At 33.0% G+C, this 25,000-nt stretch overlaps 1 protein-coding gene across 1 annotated transcript in view; it reads right to left on the reverse strand.

Moving 5' to 3' along the window:
- Positions 1–25,000, reverse strand: part of LOC137643275 (protein turtle-like) — a 701,767-nt gene that overhangs the window by 366,791 nt on the left and 309,976 nt on the right. The window contains 3 exon segments of the mRNA XM_068376115.1: positions 692–943; positions 8,029–8,139; positions 15,123–15,243. Of these exon segments, the coding sequence (XP_068232216.1) occupies positions 692–943; positions 8,029–8,139; positions 15,123–15,243 (484 nt within the window).

The raw sequence follows: 25,000 nt of genomic DNA on the forward strand, positions 1-25,000 counted from the left end.
TAAACACATCTATAATACCAAAAAAAACTTAAACACCTGAAAATCTAATTTCCTAAAACAAAGGATTTTAGAAGATTATATTAATACATTGATAACCTATCAAATATCAGCAGAGTAGAAAAAAAAATATAAAGAGAAAACAAGAATTAAGGAAAAAATGTGGACAAAGTCACTCCTGGAATAAGTTTATCAATCTTACAGATGATATTCATTTACATGAAAGTTTTTCTATAAAGTAGAGTGCCTGCGTGAATGCGAGCAATATAAATAATTGATCTAAACAAACACACTAGTGCGCACGCACTCACACACAAACAAATATATACACATATGTATGTACATTCATGCATATTATATATATAAATATATATAAATACATATATATATACACATATATATACATATATATATGATAAATTTTGCACATTTGGACGTGTTTTTCATATTCAAATAAGCCATATATACTTTTGATACATTAATGTCTGGATTCTCTTAACGACCTCGGGATCTGAGCCCAATGCGAAATCACACAAAGACAAGGATGGTAAGGTTGCAGACACTAATGGCACTAACGAGTCTGAACGGGACTCGAACTCCCGACTGGCAAACTCCAGGCAGAGATGTTACCAATGAGGTAACTCGTAAAGCGAAGATAAACTATGATTACTCTAAATGATAAACTCATACTTACAGTACATTTCGATTGAGATAATTTTCGTCTCTGGCCTGGTTATGTTGCTGTTGAAAGCCACGCATTTCAGCTTTCTACCGTCGTCAGCCCTCTGGAGGTCTGGCAAACGAAGAACCACCTTGACCATGCCAAGGGTCTGGTGGCGTAAGTCCCTGTCCCTCTGACTCAATTGGGGGAAAGGGAATCCTTGCTCCAGCGAAGACTCCAAGACTTTATCTCCTGACATCCACTGTACGACTGGAGGGGGGTATCCTGCAAGGAAGAGGAGCTTTTTTTTAATCAATGATGAGCAAAAATGGTAAATGCTCATGTTTTAAATTGGTATTGCTAGAATCTTTAAATAAAATATGTGAATTTTAAGGTATTGTTATTGAAAAATTAAGCATAATATAGCAGAAAATTTAAATTATATAAGTTATGTTCACGTTTCGTTATAATTCTCTCTCTCTCTCTCTCTCTCTCTCTCTCTCTCTCTCTCTCTCTCTCTCTCTCTCTCTCTCTCTCTCTCTCTCTCTCTCTCTCTCTCATAGGCCTACACACAAGATAGCCCTGGAAACAACACACATTTTACGTAATCAAGCCCTAGGCAATTTACATAGAAGTGGAGTACGTGTATTGGATGCATTCCCTTTAAGGCCTAGAATTGAAATTCAGTAATACATTTCAGCTTCCAGATTTCTAGAAAACAATGTTTATAATGTTCCACGATGTAGGACATTTTTTGTTGAGATTTAACCATGCCAATACTTGCAGGTATTTTCGAGTACGGAATCAAAATCTTAAAATATTAAAAATCTATGAAAACCTTTGGTAAAAGAAAAGAACGTTTTCACTGTCCATAATATGAATGTTTTCCAGCCAAAAACTTAAAAGTCAAGATAAGCAGATATATAAGTCTTCAAATAAAATCAACAGCCATTTTCTAATGTATGAAAATATTGATTAGTATCATACGTTTGCACTAGAAAATACACTGAATTTTTAAGGTTTACCTTTTAATTCTACAAACGAATTATTCACTAGTGCCTTTGTTTCAGTTTATATCAATAATATTACAATAATATGACATATATGTATATATACAAAGTTTACAGAAAATTTGTACATTGCAAACAAATGAATAATTATAATCCTATGCTGGGTATAATCACAATTGTAAAAAAAGAAAATAAAAATAGAAGACCACCAGCGAAGAAGAAGACCTAAGGAACTCTACAATTTCAAGACTACAAAACTGAATTTGTTTATATCAAATGATGCATAAATATCGGAGTTATTAATACAGTTCTTGATAATCCTTCTCTCTCCACAAGCTAGTCTTAATAGCCTGCACTTACAACGTACGACTTTACATCCTTTGAAACAAGTGTCTATATTTGTGTTCAGTTATTATAACATAAAAAATACAATAAAAAACTTGAAAGCAAACAACTAAAATCCGTAAAAAGTGGATGAACGAATCTTACCAGATATCTATGGATATCATAATGAAATCCATTCAACGAAATTTTCATTGCTGAAATGCCTGATTTCTTTGTCTCTCTAGTAATCAAAAGTGTCCGTGAATCGAGTAGAGTAAGTCATTTTGTACAACCATAATCGATAAAACAACAAAAAGAATTTATAAGACTAGAGTATATGAGACAGCATTTGATTCCACAATTCTGTACAGGCAAGTCTGTGTTCTAATAAAATATCGCTCCCCCCCAAAAAAAAAAAAAAAAAAAACACATGAATACAATTTCAATGAAACTTTGTAAAATATTCATTGTGTTATTCCCTCGGGAGGATAATCTTACAGTGGATATCCATGAGGAATAGTCACAAGATGCATATTGAAAATAGATACTGAGAATATCAATCGACATCGACACAATGAATTTTTTCAAAAGTACCATGAAACTCCGTAATCCAGAGAAGATACAAAGGAGTGAGACTGCACAAAGAACAACTTTTGCGGAGGGGGGAGTAAATTTGCTTAAATATAAAGAGCATTTAAGCAATGCCAGACAAAACAAAAGCAAATACATTGCCTACTCTCAAACTTATAGCAGGCATCATTGCACTAAGAATATCCCAACGCTTTGTAGGAGAGATTTAAACAGGTATGGTACATGGAAGATCATATCTGTAGGTCTTAGGTACATGCCTTGGGTACGAAGTAATGTAGCCTCGTACCTATGGAAAGGGTGCATGAACTAACTTTCGAGGCGCAAGCATTAAAAGTTACACTAATTTTCCATATGGAATTAAAGTTTAAGAAAACTCAATGATGAATTTCGTTCTGTGGGGAAGCAACTTACTATTACCATCATCGAGAGAGAGAGAAAAAAAAACAATCTCTACTTCAAGAAAGTTTTTCGTTAGGAATAATATTCCAAACTGTTGTTGACACACTGTTAAAGCTGGCTCAACAACGGAAAACAAAAAGGTTTAGAGAAGAGCAGTAGAATTTCAACTTTTATTAGATTCTCGTCTGACGTGAGATTTATTCAGTATGGCCTAAAAGCATAATGTCCAGGCTTGAAACTTTTTTTTCACGCATGTGCATGTGTACAATTTACATCTGTATTGCTGCCAAGTTTGTAGTTTCTAAAGCTTTGTCAGCTTTAAGCAGGTTTTTTTTTTTTTATATAAAATTTACCAGTGCTATCAATATTACCTCTATTGTAAATTATATATTTGAAAAAAAAAAAGTTTTGTTCTGGAACAGATTAGAGTTTTTAGAGGAAATTTATCAAAAGATAAGTGAAATATCATTATGAATTAAGAAACATATAGGCGAAAAAACAAAACAATGGTGCCTAATCATTCGAGGGTAAGTAATTCTGTTTTGTTTTTGTTAAACATCTTAAAAGTTTACCATTAACTGCATTGTATATCATTGTGAAAAATCTTTCATGTTTTTGCAAAACTTGCGCTGCCTCAAGTATCTTCAAAACAAAAAGCGAATATAGTTTTGTATACAGAAACCTACGCCAGCTCTTTCTTACATATTTGTATTTACTATTCTTCATTTATCCTATAATGTTTGATAAAATCCCAATTTCTATATTTCCATGAATATCTCTCTCTCTCTCTCTCTCTCTCTCTCTCTCTCTCTCTCTCTCTCTCTCTCTCTCTCTCTCTCTCTCTCTCTCTCTCTATGAAAGTCTGCATATTTACATCCAGGAGCTCGCTAGCAATTTGGTAACTAACTTTTTCAATTAAATCTTTAACACAAAAAAAAACAAGGTCTTTATAGCTTAAAAGTCTAGGCAAATTATTTTCAGAATAGAAATTATCGGTTTCTGATATTCCATTCAAATGGGTTGGACAATTTATAGGCTCTTTTCCCTTTTTGAAATCCTTTATGAGTCGACCTTAATTATTTAAATGTTAAAATGAAAAGCAGAATTATTATTACTGAAAATGAAATCAACGTCGTCAATATTCTACTCTATTTTTAGGCTCTTATGAGCAGTCCTTAATTAATGAAGCGCGGATTAAAAACATAAAAGTTATAGTTCGTGAAGCTTAGAGAGTATTACTGAATAAGATTCTTTTAATGTATAGGAAATAATTATATTCACTCAAAACCCCACAATTCTATATAGATTCTATTTCTTCCAGACTCGGAGCAGGTTAGAATATATATATTTTCAGTTTTTTGTAACATCAAGATTTTATATCCTACCATGGGAAATAACTGTTTTTAATTCTTTACATGAAATATAAATGTTTTTCCATTCCCTCCAAATAAAATCTGTATTATAATTATGGTCATCAAACCTAAAAGCTTTAAAATTAAATTATTTTTCTTTTTCATAACGAGAAACCAGTTTTCAAGACGATAGAGACATCAACTAAATGAACTTTAGCATGTCATTATTTAAGAGAGTCATTCTGCAACGTAGTCTAAGTATATTTTGCATAAATTTAGAGATATGTTACTCTAAGGTTAATTTAGATGGATTCCTTTCTATACTGTACTATAAATGAAGGTACTATCAACAACGAGACAAATTGTGGTGTTGATGTTTGTTGTGATTATCATTACTAAAAATCATCCACATTCTCATAAGTTCGTGAAATAAAATTAATTTTCTATTCTTAACACGGCGTTAAGTAAGCCATTATTAAGATACAAATCACCAATAGGATTCCTAGCAAGCGTCTAGATGAGAACTTTACCAGATCCATAAATCCCTAATATATTCCTGTCTCTCAACTTTCCTTATCCAATAATTATTTGATTAATTTCAACAGTTTTTACTCGTATTTTTAGTTAACATACATGCCGTATTTTGGACGTAATTTCATAACAGGTTTAATCATAAATCTCTTCCTAGACACTCTTCCACACAAGCTGTAAATTTCCCAACTCTCTTCTCCGTCTCATCTTCACAGCGATTCATATTTTCTGTTAGTCTGTCATCATCAATAGAATGCCAATTAGCAGATGTCATTAATAAACAATAATTTTTACGTCAATCAATTTTTCATCAATTATAATTCCTAATTATCCGTTTTCCAATAACGATATTTGCCAACTCTACGCTTTCAAATCTATGATAAAAATAGTATTAACGTTACAACCTTTTGAGACATCCATTTGATTTCCACTTACAATTTCCTGTCTTATCCCCTCCCCCCTTTAAACTCTCTCCTGCTATCATTTGAACCCTACTGATAGCTCAAAAAAGTCACTTTGCCACCTATAATAAAAGTTCCAGTTCCGGGTGGAAAAAAATGGGGGCCTCCCGTTTTTATTTCTTATTTTCCCTCATTAATTCTGTTTCTCTTATTTGACTCTTTTCTTTCACTTGAATCGATATTGGGAAAAATAGGCTGGAGCTGAGAATAAATTAAGATCACTTCATATCCAAATTATAACTGAACTTGGATTTCTTTTTTCTTTCATCAAGAGATTGAAACTGGAAAATGTGATATTCATGTTTATGACGTACATTTCTTCCAGAGTTAGGAGCTTTTATCAGAATAAAATGGTAGAATAGTAAAAGACTAAAACTAATTACATAAAATAAAAAGTTCTTGAAAACAAATTTGGTAAAAGTGTAATTTCTGTGTTATTATATTTACTTGCACTTCACAGTGGCAATATTAGCAATGAATTTTCTCATGCTATTTCAACACATCTTTCAGGTACAATGCTATGAATAGTAACAGATAATCATAAGTACAAAGTGTGATAAAATAAAGTTCAACAATAATGATTAAAGTCAAGAAAAGAAGTTTTCATCAAAATTAGGGTTGAGGCAAGCTCAACATTCAATACAACGTACAGAACCTACTTTTGAATTTTCTATAGAGTTAAAATATGCATTCACTCATCTACGAAATAAAGCCACTTTGATATTTCATTGAATAATTATTCCTAGTACTATCAATTGAAGCTTAATTTTCTTCATAATTACTATATGAACACAAAAAACATTTCGGAAGAAATTTCACTAACGATAAACTTCCTCCATCATTGAAGTAGTTAAAAACAACCTCAAAATAGAGGTGAGAGGAAAAATCCCTTTAGGCAAAGAAATACATTGCATGAAGACCCTCTTTCCACGAAATGTTTTGTGAAATTGACTCTGAAGTCATTAACTTAGGGGATTCGCAGCAGATTGCTGGTTGACTTTTTTTTTGCTTTCCTTTTCATGAGCGATATCCGTAAAATTCTGTACGAAATCAACTGCTGCTATGAAAGGTTACTCACATTCGTTTTCAATTTAAGGAATTAGCTATTATTATTTCTTTTAAGCTATTATTATTATCTTTTTAAGTTTTATTTTTTTTTATTTTTTTTTAAACATTCAGTTCACAAAGGTACTCATCCATCAGTGTATGCTACTCCATCCTTTTATGTATTTTAGTCAAATTTTTTGCAACTTCAAAATATGAAACTAAAAATCTTAAATCTTTTTACCAACCTTCTAGGTTTATTGATAACAAAAATACAGTGCCATAAGGTATATTGAGAACTAAGTTTGATATTGTGAATTCGGCAAGTTTACTAAAACTTTCGTTTCAAAACTTATGATTCATTAAGACTCGTTAAGCTGATAAAATATAATTGGTAGTCAATATCTTTAATTAATTGCATGAATAAATGTTTTGACTTCAAAAAATAAGAACACTAACGATAGTAAAAAAATTTCCAATCACGTTAAGTAAAAAGATTAAGATTAATGTTTCGTCGGGTTATTTCATCAGTCTGAACTCTCGTCCAATTTAACAAACAATCAAATGATGAGATGTAAAGATAGAACGGATTTGAATTTTCTAATTAAACAATTTCAGACGAAGCACATTTAGAGTTTAAATATAGGCAGAAATACATAAAAAAAATACATGTTTACATGGCACCAAATCCATTCATGCATATATATATATATATATATATATATATATATATATATATATATATATATATATATATATATATATATATATATATATTGATATTACACAAATTTTATGTATGTATGTATGTATGTATGTATACAGCATATATATATAATATAAATAAATATATATATATATATATATATATATATATATATATATATATATATATATATATATATATATATATATATACTATACGTTATATATATATTATATATTATATATATGTATATATATACATACGCACACTCATGTCTGTATAGAAGGATGTACATGGGTGGGGGTTTATCTATGCAGTATAGCGATACGAATGATTTAATCTGTATACATGTAACTGTCAAGCCATATTCATTTGCTCGATCTGAAATCGTTACCTCCCCTGTGTTGTTACGTGTGGCTAACCGGTTTTTTTTTTTTTTCTTTTTTTTTTTTGCCGTTTTAGACGCTGAATGCGAGTCATTTATAAATTCAATTCTAGTTACTGTTATCAAAAGTTTTCATGGAAATCTTATCAGTATATTTCCATAGATGTTTAAATTGACCAGTAGATACAATAGATATTACAACACCAAAAATAATAGCATTATGTTACATGAGTTTGAAATTACATATTCAAAATGATAGATTTTCTTAGTTTGGACACGTACTGTATATATACATGAGCTATAATACAAAAGTATCTTTTGTGGTGTTTTAATAAATGATCTTTACTTTTTTCTTCTTCTCGCATGGAGGAAAGAAGTCTCATTTTCTTCCCAGTTCGTATTTTGAAGAATTTAAAGGAAATTAAACCAGAGAATATAAGAAATAAATTAAATAAGTATTGTAAAATCGTTGAAATTCTCTTTGTATACATACATCAACAATAAAAAACCAAAAGACATATCCAATATAACCAAGAAATTCGCACAAATAAGAGAGACATGACTTACCTCCTAAAGCTCGACACGAAAGAACGACCTTGCTTGCTTGTTCATAAGGACCTGCTACGTTGCTGATCATGGTCCCGTCTGCGCTGAAGACTTCCAAATCACGAATTTCCTCTGTTGATATAACAGACCATCGTATAGTGAAAAAGTTTAAGTTTTATTTCAAAATAGTCTACGTTCTATCCAAGTAAGAACTTGTACACTATCAGTTAAGTTTTTCTTGCATTTGAAATACAGGAAAGTTTTTCCTTGCATTTGGAATAGGATGACTTAACATAAGAAACAAACCAAAAATTGGTGTTTAAAAGTCTAACATGAAGTTGCTGAATGTTGAACCAAAAACATAAATGAATGTCTAGAGAGAATATTCTGAGGCTATATGCACTACTACTTAATTGTATAAAACTAACAAAATAGCTCCAAGTGACATCAATTACGGATATTCTACACTGAACAGTATTTTGCTGAAAACTATTGCATCCAAATTAGCGAGAGGACTTCGCCTGCCAATATAGTTTTTTGCCTGTTATGTTAAAACTACAAGAGATCAAGGAGGCATTTAAAAACACGCCGAAAGAAATTCAGCAGCTTTAAATACAATGAGCACTATTCTGTACTCGCAAAGGAATATTTGGAATTGCAACATGTATTATTTTCTCGTTACATGGATTCCTATACCGCTGGCTTCATCGTAGTAAAGTAGCAACACCCAACCCAGTAACTTTAGTCAAAGCAAGAGTCCCTGTGTATTTATGTTACCTGTGAAAATGAGTGATCTAACAATAAACTTTAGTTAGCAAGTACTTCTATCAGCTACTGGTCAGAGCTGTTAAAATTTATGCCAGCTAGACACATGATAAATACAGTAGTATGGTGATACAAATTTCCAATTCCTTTGGATATTTTGGATAACTTCGTCATATAAGTCATGATACACTGTTCATTAAAAAAAAAAAATTCTACAAAAGACTTGCTGTGCCATGGAATAGTAACAAAATTCAAGTGCATCACAATTGCTATATAAAAATAAGAAATCAAGAACCATAATGTTTTAAAGGAGGATTGGACTACATTCTTAACTAAATTTAACTCTCACCACAGAAAAGATTGAACCAAGTGTTTCTTTATGAAGCTATATAACGTATAACCTTTAATCATTATAAAACTTGTAAATAGTACACAAAAGAACTCGAGTTCCCTATACAGACAACCCCTCTGTAACCATAGTCTATTGAACAGAAGTATACTGTATTTTCGTGCTATAAGATCAGGTTCTACACAAATGGTTTTAGATAATGTTTTTGAAAATTCTGAGAAACATGAACATCAAATTTTACCTTGACAGTTATCCTGCAAGGAAATCAAAACCAACAATTTTAGAAATAAAAACTATTCTCACCAAAATAATCCTTTACTCATTTCCTACAGTGCTTGTAATTTTCATTTAAATTTTAATTTCTAAGAAAATTTTACATCTAAAGAAGGGAGGAGGAGAGGAGGAGAGATGGGTGGAAGGGAGGAGGAGAAGAGTAGAGGTGGGTGGAAGGGAGGAGGATAGAAGGGAGGAGGTGAGGAATGTGGAAGGGAGGAGGGAGTAGGGAGGTGGTGAGGAATGTGGAAGGGAGGAGGGAGTAGAGAGGAGGAAGAGGAGGGTGGAAGGGTGTAGGTGAGGTGGGTGGAAGAGAGGAAGGTGGGTGGAAGGGAGGAGGCGAGGAGAGTGGAAGGGAGGAGGGAGTACAGAAGAAGAGGAGGAGGAGGGAGTAGAGAGGAGGTGAAGTGGGTGGGAAAAAGGTGGGGGGATGGGAGAGGAAAATAGGCGGAAGGGAGGCGGTGAGGTGGGCAGAAGAGAGGAAGGTGGGTGGAAGAGAGGAAGGTGGGTGGAAGAGAGGAAGGTGGGTGGATGGGAGTAGGGAGTAGGGAGTAGAGAGGAGGAGGAGTAGGGAGTAGAGAGGAGGAGGAGGAGGTTGGAAGGGAGGAGGTGAGGTGGGTGGAAGAGAGGAAGGTGGGTGGAAGGGAGGAGGTGAGGAGAGTGGAAGGGAGGAGGGAGTAAAGAAGAAGAGAAGAAGGAGGGAGTAGAGAGGAGGAGGGTGGAAAGGAGGAGGTGAAGTGGGTGGAAGAGAGGTGGGGTGGATGGGAGAGAGGAAGGTAGGCGGAAGGGAGGCGGTGAGGTGGGCGGAAGGGAGGCGGTGATGTGGGTGGAAGAGAGGAAGGTGGGTGGAAGGGAGGAGGGAGTAGAGAGGAGGAGGAGGAGGAGGGTGGAAAGGAGGTGGTGAATAGGGTGGAAAGGAGGTGGTGAGGAGGGTGGAAGAGAGGTGAGGCGGGTGGAAGAAAGGAAGCTGGGTGGAAGAAAGGAAGCTGGGTGGAAGGGAGGAAGGTGGGTGGAAAGGTGGAGGGAGTAGAGAGGAGGAGGAGGAGGGCGGAAAGGAGGAGATGAGGTGTGTGGAAGAGAGGAGAGGTGGGTGGAAGAAAGGAAGGTGTGTGGAAGTGAGGAGGGAGTAGAGAGAGGGTGAGGGTGGAAGGGAGGAAGGAGTAAAGAGGAGGTGAGGAGGGTGGAAGGGAGGATGAGAGGAGGGTGAAAGGGAGGAGGGAAGAGGCAAGGAAGTGGATGGGAGGATGTAAGGTAAGGAGGCCTGGAAGTGAGGAAGATGGAAGGAAGGAAGGTGAGGCGGGTGGAAGGGAGGCTGAGAGGAAGGGAGGAGGAGAGGAGGGTGAAGGTGAGAATAAGAGGAAGGGAAGAGAGGAGGGTGGAAGTGGGAATGGGAGGAAGGGAGGAGGAGAGGAGGGTGGAAGTGGGAATGGGAGGAAGGGAGGAGGAGAGGAGGGTGGAAGGGAGGAGGAGAGGAGGGTGGAAGGGAGGAGGAGAGGGGGGTGGAGGGAAGGAGGTGAGGAGGGTGGAGGTGAGGAGGGTGGAAGGGAGGAAGGGAGGATGAGGATCTTATACCACTCTTTCCTTGCTTAGTAATTCACTTTGAACTAGAAAAGCACTCAGAGTGTAGACCTCTGCCACGGCAGCTTATTTCTCGAAACCAGCTCGCCTTTCCCAGAATCAATTTAGACCACAGGCGTATTTGAAGTCTATGTGACACCCATGCGTGAACTTGGGGTTAAGATTTGGGTTAATTCGGTCGACCTTTTGCTCGACCTTGACCTTTGACCTAGGACTTTCTAAATTGAATCGCTTCCACGTCTCAACAATTACTCCCAGAAAGTTTTGCTACTCTATGAATAAAATTGTGGTCAGGAAGTTGTTCACAAACAAACAGACAAACAAGAGGCAAAATCATAAGGGACAGTCAGCGACACAGTAGATAAAAAAAATAGGATTTTCGTAGACGAATTTTCTGACAGAGGTACCAGATCTCTGTCAAGGGATAAGTGGTGAGGTATTTGGATATAGTCAAGCTAATTTAGTTACTATATGGGAAGGACAGCAATACTGGAGATAAACGAATCATAGTATATACACATGGTGTGTGGTTTGGCCTAGAAAAATAAAGCTCGTTGCCTATACAAAAAAAAAGCTAATCCCTTTGTATCAACTCATCTACTGAATGTAGACCTGAGGTAACTGAAACCCTTAATATTGATTTAGCTAAATTTAGTGTATGGTACAAATCATGAGGTATTTTGTTGAAATCTATCAAAACTCAAAATATGATTGTAAGCACGTCGAGGACAGAGGCTCCTCAACATCAAGATCTCTGCATTGACAATTCCACAAAAAAGGACTTATAGAGAAAGTCTCTAAGGATTTTCGGTGATCAATCAATACTGAGGAAATTTTCTATTTCTTTCATTCTACCTAGTTTTTAGAGTTTTTCTCCTGACTACACTTCAGGTGCTGCTTCTAATTTTAATTTGTTTGACAAAAACTTGTTGTCTATCAAATTTCTTATATCTGATTTAAATATTAATTTCTGGAACCATGGATATTTTTTCCTATATCGTTCAAGACTTTCCATAATTTTGATCATTCAATTATTTTCAACACTCTTACCTTCTCCAGCATATGGCCCAATACTACAGAGTATTCTACAGGTTTTATTCCAGCTGTCACCAGATTGTGGAATGATCTTCCTAATCCGAAGGTTAATTCAGCTAAACTTCAAAATTTCAAACTTGCTTCAAATGCTTTTAATACATATGGCAGATCTATGTTAACATTTTTACTTATTTTAAGATATTTCAGATATTTTATTCATTGCTTCTCATATGGTTTATTCCTATATTGCCTTTACTCATGTGGCTACTGTCCGGTTTGGATCACTACGGTTTATAGCTAGTAACATCAACATCAACAACAACTATATTATTATTATTATTATTATTATTATTATTATTATTATTATTATTATTATTATTATTATTATTATTAGCCTATTACTTGCTAATTTACAACCATAGTTGGAGAAGCAGGATGCTATAAGCCCAGGAGCTCCAACAGGGAAAATAGCCCAGAAAGTAATGAAAACAAGGAAAAATGAAATATTTCAAGAACAGTAACATTAAAATAAATATCTCCTAAATAAACTATAAAAAACTTAACCAAACAAGATGATGAGAAATAAGATACATTAGTGTGCCAGAGTGTACCCTCACGCAAGAGAACTCTATCCCAAGACAGTGGAAGACCCTGGTACAGAGGCTATGGCACTACCCATGACTAAAGAACAATGGTTTAAATTTAGAGTGTCCTTCACCTAAAAGAGCTGCTTACCATAGCTAAAGAGTCTTTTCAACCCTTACCTAGAGGAAACAGGCCACTTAACAGTGATAGTGCAGTAACCCCTTTGGTGAAGAAGAATTGTTTGGTAATATCAAGTGTTGTCAGGTGTAAGATGACAGAGGAAAATATGTAAAGAACAGGCCAGACTATTCGGTGTAGGTGCAGGCAAAGGGAAAATGAACCGTAATCAGAGAGAAGAGTCCAATGTAGTACTGTCTGGACAGTCAAAAGACTCCATTAATCTCCAGCGGTAGTATCTCAACGGGTGGCTGGTGCCCTGGCCAAACCTACTACATACAATAATAATAATAATAATAATAATAATAATAATAATAATAAAAGTCTATACAGAGAGGACAAGGAAAAAGAGACTAGAATAAGGGAAAAGAACACCAATGCATAGACAAGACACACTGAAGAATTGGCCAGTAAGAAAACATAACAGTGGCTACAGAAGAACTTAAGAAGGAAACTGAAGGAATGATAATGACAGCACAAGATCAGTCTTCAAGAACAAGATATATTCAAGGAGAAATAGAAAGAACTAACACCTCGTTAAATTACAGGAAATGTTAGGCAGAAGTACAAACCATCAATCACATCGCCAGAGAAATGTTCAGCACTTGCTCAGAGAACGGCATGGTACAGTAGCTAAAGCTCTCCATTTTAGTGTCTGTCGAAATTATCAAATACAATGCAGCAATAAATGGTAGGAACATCAACCTCAAGCTGTGGTAGAAAATTATCAGGCTAAACTACTCTGGGACTTCAGTATAAGGACGGACAGGGTAATACATATAAAGACAGACAGGGTGATACATATAAAGACAGACACAGTGATACATATAAAGACAGACAGGGTGATACAAGCACATCGACCAGACGTCACTCTGGTCAACAAGACAATGAAAAAAAGTATCACTCATAGATGTCGTAGTACACTGGGCCTCAAGCGTGGAAGAAAAGGGGAGAGAAAAAATAGAAAAAGTACCAACACCTATGAATTGAATTGAGAAGACTATGGAATATGGAAGTAGAAGTTGTGCCCATAAACATTGGAGCACTAGGGACCATACATGAGTAATTGAAAAAGAATCTAAGAAGGCAGGAGCCAATAAAGCCCCTGGAATTGTGCAAAAAAAAAAAAAAAAAAAAAAACATGCTACTTGAAACAGTACATATAGTGAGGAAAGAGATGGATTCCCATGTAAGCTGGATGTAACCCGAAACCCCACACTACAGTATAGACCACCAGGCTCTGTAGACTGTGGTTGACTAATACACACACACACATATATATACATATACACATATATATATGCATACATACATACATACCGCACAGTGTATGTATATATAATATAGATACATAGATATATACACGTATATACCGTACATTGTATACAGCATACACTACATACATATATATATATATATATATATATATATATATATATATATATATATATATATATATATATATATATATATATACTGTAAATATATATATAAAAATGTATATATATATAAATATGTGTATGTATGTATGTATTCATATAAGCCATGTATTATACTCCTAATATCTGGATTCTCTCTACCTCGGGGTCAGAGACCCAAGGGTGAATCATTCACCCCTGGGTCTCTGACCCCGAGGTATAAAGAGAATACAGATATTAGGAGTATAACATATGGCTTATATGAATACATACATATGTATGTATATATACACACATATGTGAATAATGATATATTATATATATATAAATATATATATATATTTATATATATATATATATATTTATATATATATATATTATATATATATAATATATATATATATATATATATATATATATATATATATATATATATATATATATATATATATATATATATATACATAATGTATGTGCATGTATAGACATGCATACAGTATGTATATCTATATATGTACATCCATATATGTATGTATACATATACATACTGTATGTGTATACATACAAATATGTACATATACATAATGTATATATATATATATATATATATATATATATATGTGTGTGTGTGTGTGTGTGTGTGTGTGTGTGTGTGTGTGTGAATTATACAATTAGATTATCCAAGAATAAAAACTAAAAAAATCTAAAATTCGGTAAAAGGTTTACTTGAACTTTCTATAAGCATCAAATCTCCCCTTATAGAGGAAATGTGTCAACTCTGAGGCTGGACCCTTGACATGGACTCTGGTCAACATGTGAAGGGGAGGGAAGGATAAACTTACCAATTCATAATCCAAATACAGGTGGCGAGATACAATGGATTTGAGAAAACAATATATATCTTTAAGTACTAAATAATAAAAATAAGAAATTACCGTGAACTGTTAGGTGCAGAAGAGCCATCATAGTTTGTGAAGTCAAGAAATCAACTCTGCATGTGTAGTTGCCACTGTCAGCCAAGGTAACCTTCTCCATCTCTAAGAAGCCCAGACGGATCTGTTGAAAAAAAAAAAAGGAAAAATATATCTTGACTGTCCGAATTCAGAACAACTTAAATCTTTTATTTAAATACCGCTATTCGTATAAAACATTTATATACACACACACACAAATATATATATATATATATATATATATATATATATATATATATATATATATATATATATATATATATATATATACATACATACATATATATACATATATATATATATATACATATATATATATATATATACATACATATATATATATATATATATACATACATATATATATATATATATATATATATATATATATATATATATATATATATATATATATATACATAACATTCATATATACATGTTATATACATACACTATGTGTGTTTTTAATATACTTTATATGTATGCACTTTAAATATATAATTTATAAATAATTGGGCTAGAAATCATCTATAAAAAATGATATAAAACTAGTTTAATCTAACTAGTTTTCACTAAATTTTCTAAAGATTTTTTCGACACTTAAAAGTTACATACTTATCTTTCAGAATTACTTGTAACCCATGGCATCAATAGAATAAAAAGCCAAGTGGCTAATCTAACATATGTGCTACAAAAAGTATGTTTAAAGGTACAGCTATCTGATTTCAGCTCTACTTCATCGGAATAGGTGCACACTAGAACGTCAGCCGGGCAAGCCCAATTTCCCCCCCCCCCCCACCCTCGAGCCACACTGCACTGTAAAGCCCAGCCATAGTAGTGGCCTCCCCAGTAAACAGCTTAAACTCACTATCCCGGGATGGAATCGATCTGCCGCCATGCCAATGCTAGGCGAACACGTTACCACTGTACTATCTATGAAGATAGAACTGAATATAATGGAAAAAAATATATTTTATAGGAGCTCTACTGACATATGTAGGAAAAATAAATTTAGGAGAGGCTCTGTCAATGATAAGCCAGGTCTGATAAGCCACGTGTCAGTGAGGAAAATGTAGCATCCATAAACAAAGTCCAAGTAAGTCATTAAGACGAACATCGTTAGAGCAGAGGCTATAAAAGTCTCGTAAATAAGATTCTGTTGGCTAGATTTCCCATTAAAGCTTACAAAATCCAATTGCACTGAATGTTGTTTTAAGAGGACTATCATGCACGACTGTCGTCATTTTAATGAGCAACTTAGCAACGATAACGCATTTTTAGAAGTTTCATCCATCTAGCAATAGTGTTCCTGAGAAGTGGTTCTTTATTTTATCTAGTTCTAAACCGTCTTAAGTTTCAAAAATTGTACAACATTAAGTAGAAGAAATATTCTTTTTACATATTCTTTCTAGCACAAATATTTGATTATTTTTAAAGAGCACAGGGATTCTACAGACACCCTGTAAGTGTATATTATAAAAATACAAATATGTAAATCATACATGTATATACATTTATACACAAATTATATATATATATATATATATATATATATATATATATATATATATATATATATATATATATATATATATATATATATATATATATATATATGCAAAGATACTACCGCTAAAGAGTTATTGGGTCCTTTTACTGGTTAGACAATACATTGGATCTCTCCCTGGTTACGACTCATTTTTCCTATGGGCCCACACACAACGAATACTAAGGCCTATTCCTTACAAATTCTCCTCTTTTTTTTCTTACACCTGACTACATTAAAATACCATCAAAATACTTCTTCACTCCAGGGGTTAACTACTGCACTGTAATTGCTCGGTTGCTACTTTCCACTTGGTAAATGTAGAATTTACTCTTCAGCTATCTTCATCTGGAAGGACACTCCAAAATCAAACCATTGTTTTTTACTCTTTGGTAGTGCAATAGCATCTGTACCATGGTCTTCAAATGTCTTGGGTTCGAGTTCTCTTGTTTGGGGGTACACTCAGACACTCTATTCTATTCCTTTCCTTATCTCCTTCTCTCACCGGGGCATTTTCCCTGTTAAAGCCCTTTGGCTTATAACCTCTATATATATATATATATATATATATATATATATATATATATATATATATATATATATATATATATATATATATATATATATATATATATATATATATATATATATATACATATATATATATATATATATATATACATATATATATACATATATATATATATATATATACATATATATATATATTTATATATATATATATTTTCATATATATATATATATATGTGTGTGTAATATATACATATATATATATATATATATTATATATATATATATTTATATATATACATATATATACAGTATATACTTATATTCATATATACATATATACATAAATATATAATTTATATAAATATTCATATATATACAGTATCTCTCTCTCTCTCTCTCTCTCTCTCTCTCTCTCTCTCTCTCTCTCTCTCTCTCTCTCTCTCTCTCTCTCTCTCTCTCTCTCTCTCTCATATATATATATATATATATATATATATATATATATATATATATATATATATATATATATATATACATACATACATACATATATATATATATATATATATATATATATATATATATATATATATATTTATAAACATGCATAGGGTTGTTTATGTATATATGTCAGTATCTAACTCATGAAGTATGTATACATATAAAAACTAACAACAAATGACACAGTACAAACGATAAAACCTATCAAGACGTAGCAAAAGAACATAAAATGCAATGCTAAATTACGTAATACTTTACGTCCTTCGCCAAAGAAAATACTGACACTTGAATATATATTCCGTGAAGGTTTTACGGAGCACAATCAGCTCCGGGTTTGCTATTCCTTGAGGTCGTGAAACCTTGATGTCTTTTATGCCCACTAACTTAGATTTTATACGTATTAGTTCATTAAGCCTAAGCCATAAGCCTGTCTAAAGAGAACTCCAGAAAGAGACATTGAATTTTTTATATGTAAATAGGTTTCTTAATACTCCTTAATACGTGTGTACCAACCCACTTACACACAAAGAATAGAAGGGTAAAGGAGGATGAGCAATGTCTTGAAACATAAAGAGAACATTTGTCGCATTATCATTCATCAAGTTCCTGACTCCTCTAATGATCTGCAAACAGTAAATGAATTCCATGAATAAAATGGACAATCTATATGGTCTGATTCTAATATCCAGATTCAACAAAACATTCATATGTTTGATCTACGTGTATCATCATATTTAGCAAACACACTTCTTATTTTATTCTCTAAATATATACATAAATCAATGCAGTATCAGTTAATTTTTTTGGTTTGTAATTAACCTCGTTAAAGTGTTGGTGCTACTCGTTCAAAATACGTTTTCTGCAGCTTACATAAGGTAGACTTAGTTCCTACATAAAGATTTAAGAAAAGAAATCCCAAATTTCATCTTCATGCAACCCTTATCCAGATAGGTTGGAGCAGACTGTCATTGATTTGATTTATTACATAACTTTTTTTTTTCTTTTACTGCATATTTCCTCTCTCTAAAAAAAAACGACTCGCTAATGAGGCTCCGTTCATTCTCTTCAATCTTGTTCTCTTCCCTTCTCGAAAATGTGTTAATGAAGGAATGGATGGATCTCGCTTTCCCTCATATTTCTTTCTACTACTTCAATATATGAGATTTATTGATTTGCTTCTTTTAATCCAATTTAAGACGCAGTCAGTAAGACGGTAAAAGGTATATATTCTTTGATTTTAAAATAAATCGGATGTTCCAGAAAACCCTAAAATTTCACAAGAAATATAATCAACCCACATTTCATCGAATAAGCAATACTAGATAAAAAATAAAGCAATTGTAAGTTCCTGCAATAACATTTTAATTTTGACTCAAAGTCTGCTGCCAAGGAAAACGAAAGAAACACATTATTGAAAGCTCTGGGTAGGATATATTCACAGCATAAATCCCTTTTTAATCTTACAAAAAGATTTTTTTTCCATCACTTATCACTGCCTAGAACACACACTTCAATTCTTTAAAGGTGATATAATTCAACAGTCAAGGTGATATAATTCAACAGTTCCCTCTTACTCTCTAACTTTTACTATCAAACACTTTTCTTTTCTTTCACTATGATCCCTCTCTCCTCTGTTATCCTATTCTGCTGCCATCATTTCTTTTATCCTACCATTCTATGTTACTTTTCTAATCTATCCTGATATTTATTTCTCACTCTTTCTGGCTTCAATTTATCGCATTTAACTCACATTTGATAACATTATCTTTCCAATTACTTTTCTTATACTTTCAAACCTTTTCCGCTTACAATCACCAGCATTTTCAACCATTCCACACGTATTTACGCTCTGTTCCATGACTCAAAGCTTTAACATTATACTTTATACACTTTTTAAAGTATTTAAGACTTACGAGAACTTTAACTAACCTGGTATTAAACACATTTTCACCACTACATGGTTACTGATACAACTCTATACTATATTATAAGCTTTACTTTCAACATAAAAATCTGCATTGTTCCCAACAAATCAACTTTCAAACCAAACTTTTAAACCAAACTCTTAACCCCACCCAGATTGAATATATCAGCTCTATCTCACAAGCTTCTTTCTGGTTAATGTTCAATATACACCGCATACTGTTATCTTACTTAAATCTCAAAAGGTCTGAAACCACTGTCCCATAGCAAACACTAGATTAATTTTCTGCCTTTTTTTGTCCCCATTCATGTTGCTTATTCTATCAATTAATCAACAATCCCCTTTTCTAAATTTTTATTTTTATCTCATCTATTCCATTGTAACCTTTCCCATTCTTCAGACATTCCTTACCCATGCTGGTCACCCACTCGGCCACAAGACTGCAGCCGTGCCACAGCATTCCACTATGATTCAACCAATTCTTGACTTCCGACGACTGTCCCATCTCCAAGCTCTTAATTAGCCAATTTACATCACCAATGTCGTTCGTGAGCATTCTCTGATTTACGCTAATATTTCTGTATCTTGGAGGATGATCTCATATATCAGCTTGTTTTCTGTATTCCTCGTACAATAATTTTCCATAACATTCATTTCAGCAACATGTATCAGAACTTGACCTAAATTATTTTCATGAACTACGATCACCTATCTCGTAGAACAAATTTTTACAAGACTTTGGAGAACTACAAAGCACATTCTATTTCTGTCGTCATTCAGTCGTCCAACTTTGCATTCAAGTAAGATTTCACAACGACCCCTTCAAGATCTGAGCAATTAAGAATCGCTTTCATTTCTCCAATCTGGGACAATATCCGTCACAAGTTTTTCCACAGCCTCAATTTTATTCACTCTGTACTCTTTCAAACTTTCCAACAATGAATCATAATAAGAGCGACTTTTCTTGCCTTGTACTGCATTGGCATCTCAGGTCCAATAGCACGTAGCATCATCAGTTCACTGTACCTTTCCGACCTAATATTTACATTAACCGAATTCAAAGAACTCGATTACAGAAGAAACTTTAATTTTGACAAAAAAATCCTTGTAAATGACTGTGGCTGTTGTCGACTAAAACGATAATCTTTGTTATTTGAATTTAGAAAAAAAAAAAAACGTGACTAAGGATTACACATTTATCAGTTCTATTATTAAACATGAAGATAATAGGTAGCAGGTTGGCCTAGGCACCAGCCACCTATTGAGATACTACAGAGTTATTGGGTCCTTTTACTGGCAACACAGTACTACACTTGATCCCTCTCTCTGGTTACGGTTCCTTTTTCCTTTGCCCAAACATACACCTAATAGTCTGGCCTATTCTTTCCCCATTCTCCTCTTTCCATATACACCCGACAGCAATGAGATTGCCAAACAATTCTTCTTCGCTCAAGGGGTTAACTACAGCACTGTAATTATTCAGTGGCTACTTTCCTCTTGGTAAAGGTAGATAAGACTCTTTAGCTAAGGCAACCAGCTCTTCTAGGAGAGTACTCTAAAATCTAACTATTGTTCTCTAGTCCTGGGTAGTGCCATAGCCTCTGTACCATGGTCTTCTACTTCTTGGGTTAGAGTTCTCTAGCTTGAGGGTTTACTCAGGCACACTATTCTATCTAATTTCTCTTCCTCTTTTTTCGTAGGAGTTTTTATAGTTTATATAGGAAATATTTATTTTAATGTTGTTACTGTTCTTAAAATAATTAATTTTTCCTTGTTTCCTTTCCTCGCTGGGCTTTTTTTCCCGTTAAGGTCCTGGGCTTATAACATCCTGCTTTTCCAACTAGGGTTGTAGCTTAGCAAATAATAATAATAATAATAATAATAATAATAATAATAATAATAATAATAATAATAACATATCCGTATGGTCCATCCTATTTCGAAACGTCAAATTGTTAAGGTTAAAACACACTGCTTGCTGCTGATGATGATGATGATAGCAATAGCACTCCACATAGCATGAAATAACTGCTGTTTAAGTTAAAGGTTTTTAATAATGGAAATCAATTGATTACAGAGTCCAATTTCCTAATTCCGTATTAAAATATCTTCATTAACTAAAAACAGCAGATTAATAAAGTTTATATCTTAAAAACCTTGGGTCCATTTTCACTGCATATTGTAATATCTTGCTAAATGTTTTTAGTTTCCTGAGTTGTGATATATAATAACCATTTAATGGCTCTGGGGGTGACTTAGCCAACTGTAAACACTTTGGGAATAAGTGGAGTCGAGTAAAAAATGAACGATAAAAATCGTCAATAAAAACAATGGTAATCAATTCCCTCGAGTATTGTAAGTAACCTTGACAGTCTTCAATTATAAGATTATATTTCATGAATAGACAAAGCTTTGCATATGAACTCATCTAACCACACACACACACACACATATATATATATATATATATATATATATATATATATATATATATATATATATATATATATATAAATATATATATATATATATATATATATATATATATATATATATATATATATATATATATATATATATATATTTCGGACCTTGGGTTATGGCTTTGTAGTTTATTTCCTTATTTCACTTCCTCACTGTGCTATTTTTCCCTGTTGGAACCCTTGGCCTTATAGCATCCTGCTTTTCCACCTTGGGTTGTAGTTTGCACAATAATAATAATAATAATAATAATAATAATAATAATAATAATAATAATAATTCAATTCCTTGTTTTAAGATCAACAACGAAAATTCAGTGATCCCTAACAAGGAAGATTAATATATCCTGTGGTAACTTTTAAGAAAATTTATGTGAAGTTGGAAATTCTTTTCTTCTTTTTTCAAAACCTGCAAATTCAAAACTCCCATAAATATTATACGACTGCGAGCTTTCCAGATCTGGTTGCATCACTAGAGAAGAGATTTGCGTCTTTGCAAAAGTTCTGCATGTTGCTTTTTTCCCATTGATAGACAGGGAAGGGGGATCAGAGGGAAGAGGATTGAAATGCAAAATTCTTCAAACAGATCTTTAAAATGCCTTTTTTTTTTAGGACAGGGGCCCTTAGCTATGCAATGTGACGACAGATCTGAAGATAGGAAAGGAGGATGTAATAATAGATTGAATAAAGTTAGAATAAAAAAAAATGTAAAGCAATAGCAGTAAGAAGAGGTGATGCGTTCATGATAATCGTTTCATTCTACTACTACTATTACTACTACTACTACTACTACTAGTGCTGTTACTGCTTTACTACTTTAACAATAACATCAATAAATGTTGTTATTGCCACCATCATTTTATGTTAGAAAGAATGGAATGGGGAAACCTCAGCATTCCCTGCAAAATCCCAATGAAAAAGAAAAAATACGAGATATAAAATAAAATCGAGTACAAAAGAGATAAGACCAATCGAAAAGTTAAGCACTTTTACAAACCTTAATAAAAACTAAAAAACAATGAAGTTTCCAAGTCTTTGTTCTGTTCACGTTCTTTTAGCTGCATTTTCAATACCGCAGTAGGGTCCATTCAATAGGAATCAGATCAAGAGTTTACTCCACCATTCATCTACTTCCATTTTTTGTCTATCAAGTAGAAATAACAGATTATTCCTAATCTTCAATAAAACGCTTTACTCGTCTTTCGCTCTCAAGTGTGTTGCGAGGAAGTTCGAAGAATCAAGAATATTTTCAGCGATAATATTTCATTAGAATAATTTAATAATATAACTTTCAAATAAATTCGTCAATTATTATGTCAAGGGAAGATATCGTCTTATTTCTTTTTAGTCATAATGAAGGAGATATCTGCATACTAAAAGGGTTTTCTACTGAAACAGAATGGAAACCTGATGACTCAACTTTCACCTATACTAGCCTAAATTGAGATATAGGGCCAACATTAATACAAGCACGCCTTAAACTGAGATCTAAATTATATTCACTTTACTCTAAACCATATTACTAAATTATTTGTGATACATTTTCTCCTATTTTACAGATACATAGGAATGATTTGTTAGTTCGATACCACTATTTTTTCAAATTTTATGATGACTGATTTGACTTACAAAAGCTCATAACATATATATCGACATACAAAGAAAAACCTCTTCATTTTTATGCATATACATGTATACATCAAAACCTGGCATGTTAATAACTATGAGTACACCATTCAGAAAATTGACCGTTTATAATAACTACACGCGTCAGTTAGTGTCCATCTTATTCATGAAGTTTTTTGCTCTCTCTCAAAAGCATAAAGTTTTCCTTTGATCCCCTTCCTGCCACAGTATTCTCAAAGCTCAAAGTTTTCTTTTCATGACCTCAAAAATCCAGTTGTTAATAACTTCGCTGCTGTAATTTCCTGGAATGGTTAATCATAGACATGACTGCAGCTTATTTTCTAGCACTTGCGTCTGTTTCTAGAATAATATCCCGAGCCAATATAAAGAATTTATTTTCTTATTAATGAATTTGGGTACTGGGATCAGGGAGGCTATTCAGCGCCCAGAAGTAACTTGCATAAAACACTAATCGAGATGAAACAAATATTTAATTACGGAGTAACGAGGGCTATTTCACAAAGCACACGAACCTTTCTGTACTAAATTTCAGCATTCAATTAAGACCTCGAGCTTGGGGGCAATGGCTCTTAGTGTAAGAGCCCCCGACCTCGAGCATTTGCCATTCCATACATTTACGCTGGGTTGTGTGTGCGTTTCTGAGAGAGAGAGAGAGAGAGAGAGAGAGAGAGAGAGAGAGAGAGAGAGAGAGAGAGAGAGAGAGATTAAACATTCTTCACATAAAAGGCTAACCACCCAATATGAGATTGATTGTGACACGAAACTGCATTTTCATCCACAAGTTGTGATAAGAACTAACCCAAAGTGAACTTTGGTCGCATAATCATTGAAGGAATAGATGGCTTATTTGTGATAAGACATTCGCCTGAATTGGAGTTTATGATATTTCTGAAGATTGACAACTAAAGCAACTCTATATCCTACAGAGAAAATGAGCACATCAACATTGAAAAGGATTTTATCCTTAATAATCATAATCCTGAAGGAACATCTATCACAACCCCACACAAAACTAACATATATATGTATATATATACATATATATATATATATATATATATATATATATATATATATATATATATATATATATGTATGTACATATATATATATATATATATATATATATATATATATATATATATATATATATATATATATATATATATATATATATCATCACTAATCCAGCTACAACCCTAGTTGG

Source organism: Palaemon carinicauda, chromosome 6 (assembly GCF_036898095.1).
Source record: "Palaemon carinicauda isolate YSFRI2023 chromosome 6, ASM3689809v2, whole genome shotgun sequence".
NCBI lineage: Eukaryota > Metazoa > Arthropoda > Malacostraca > Decapoda > Palaemonidae > Palaemon > Palaemon carinicauda.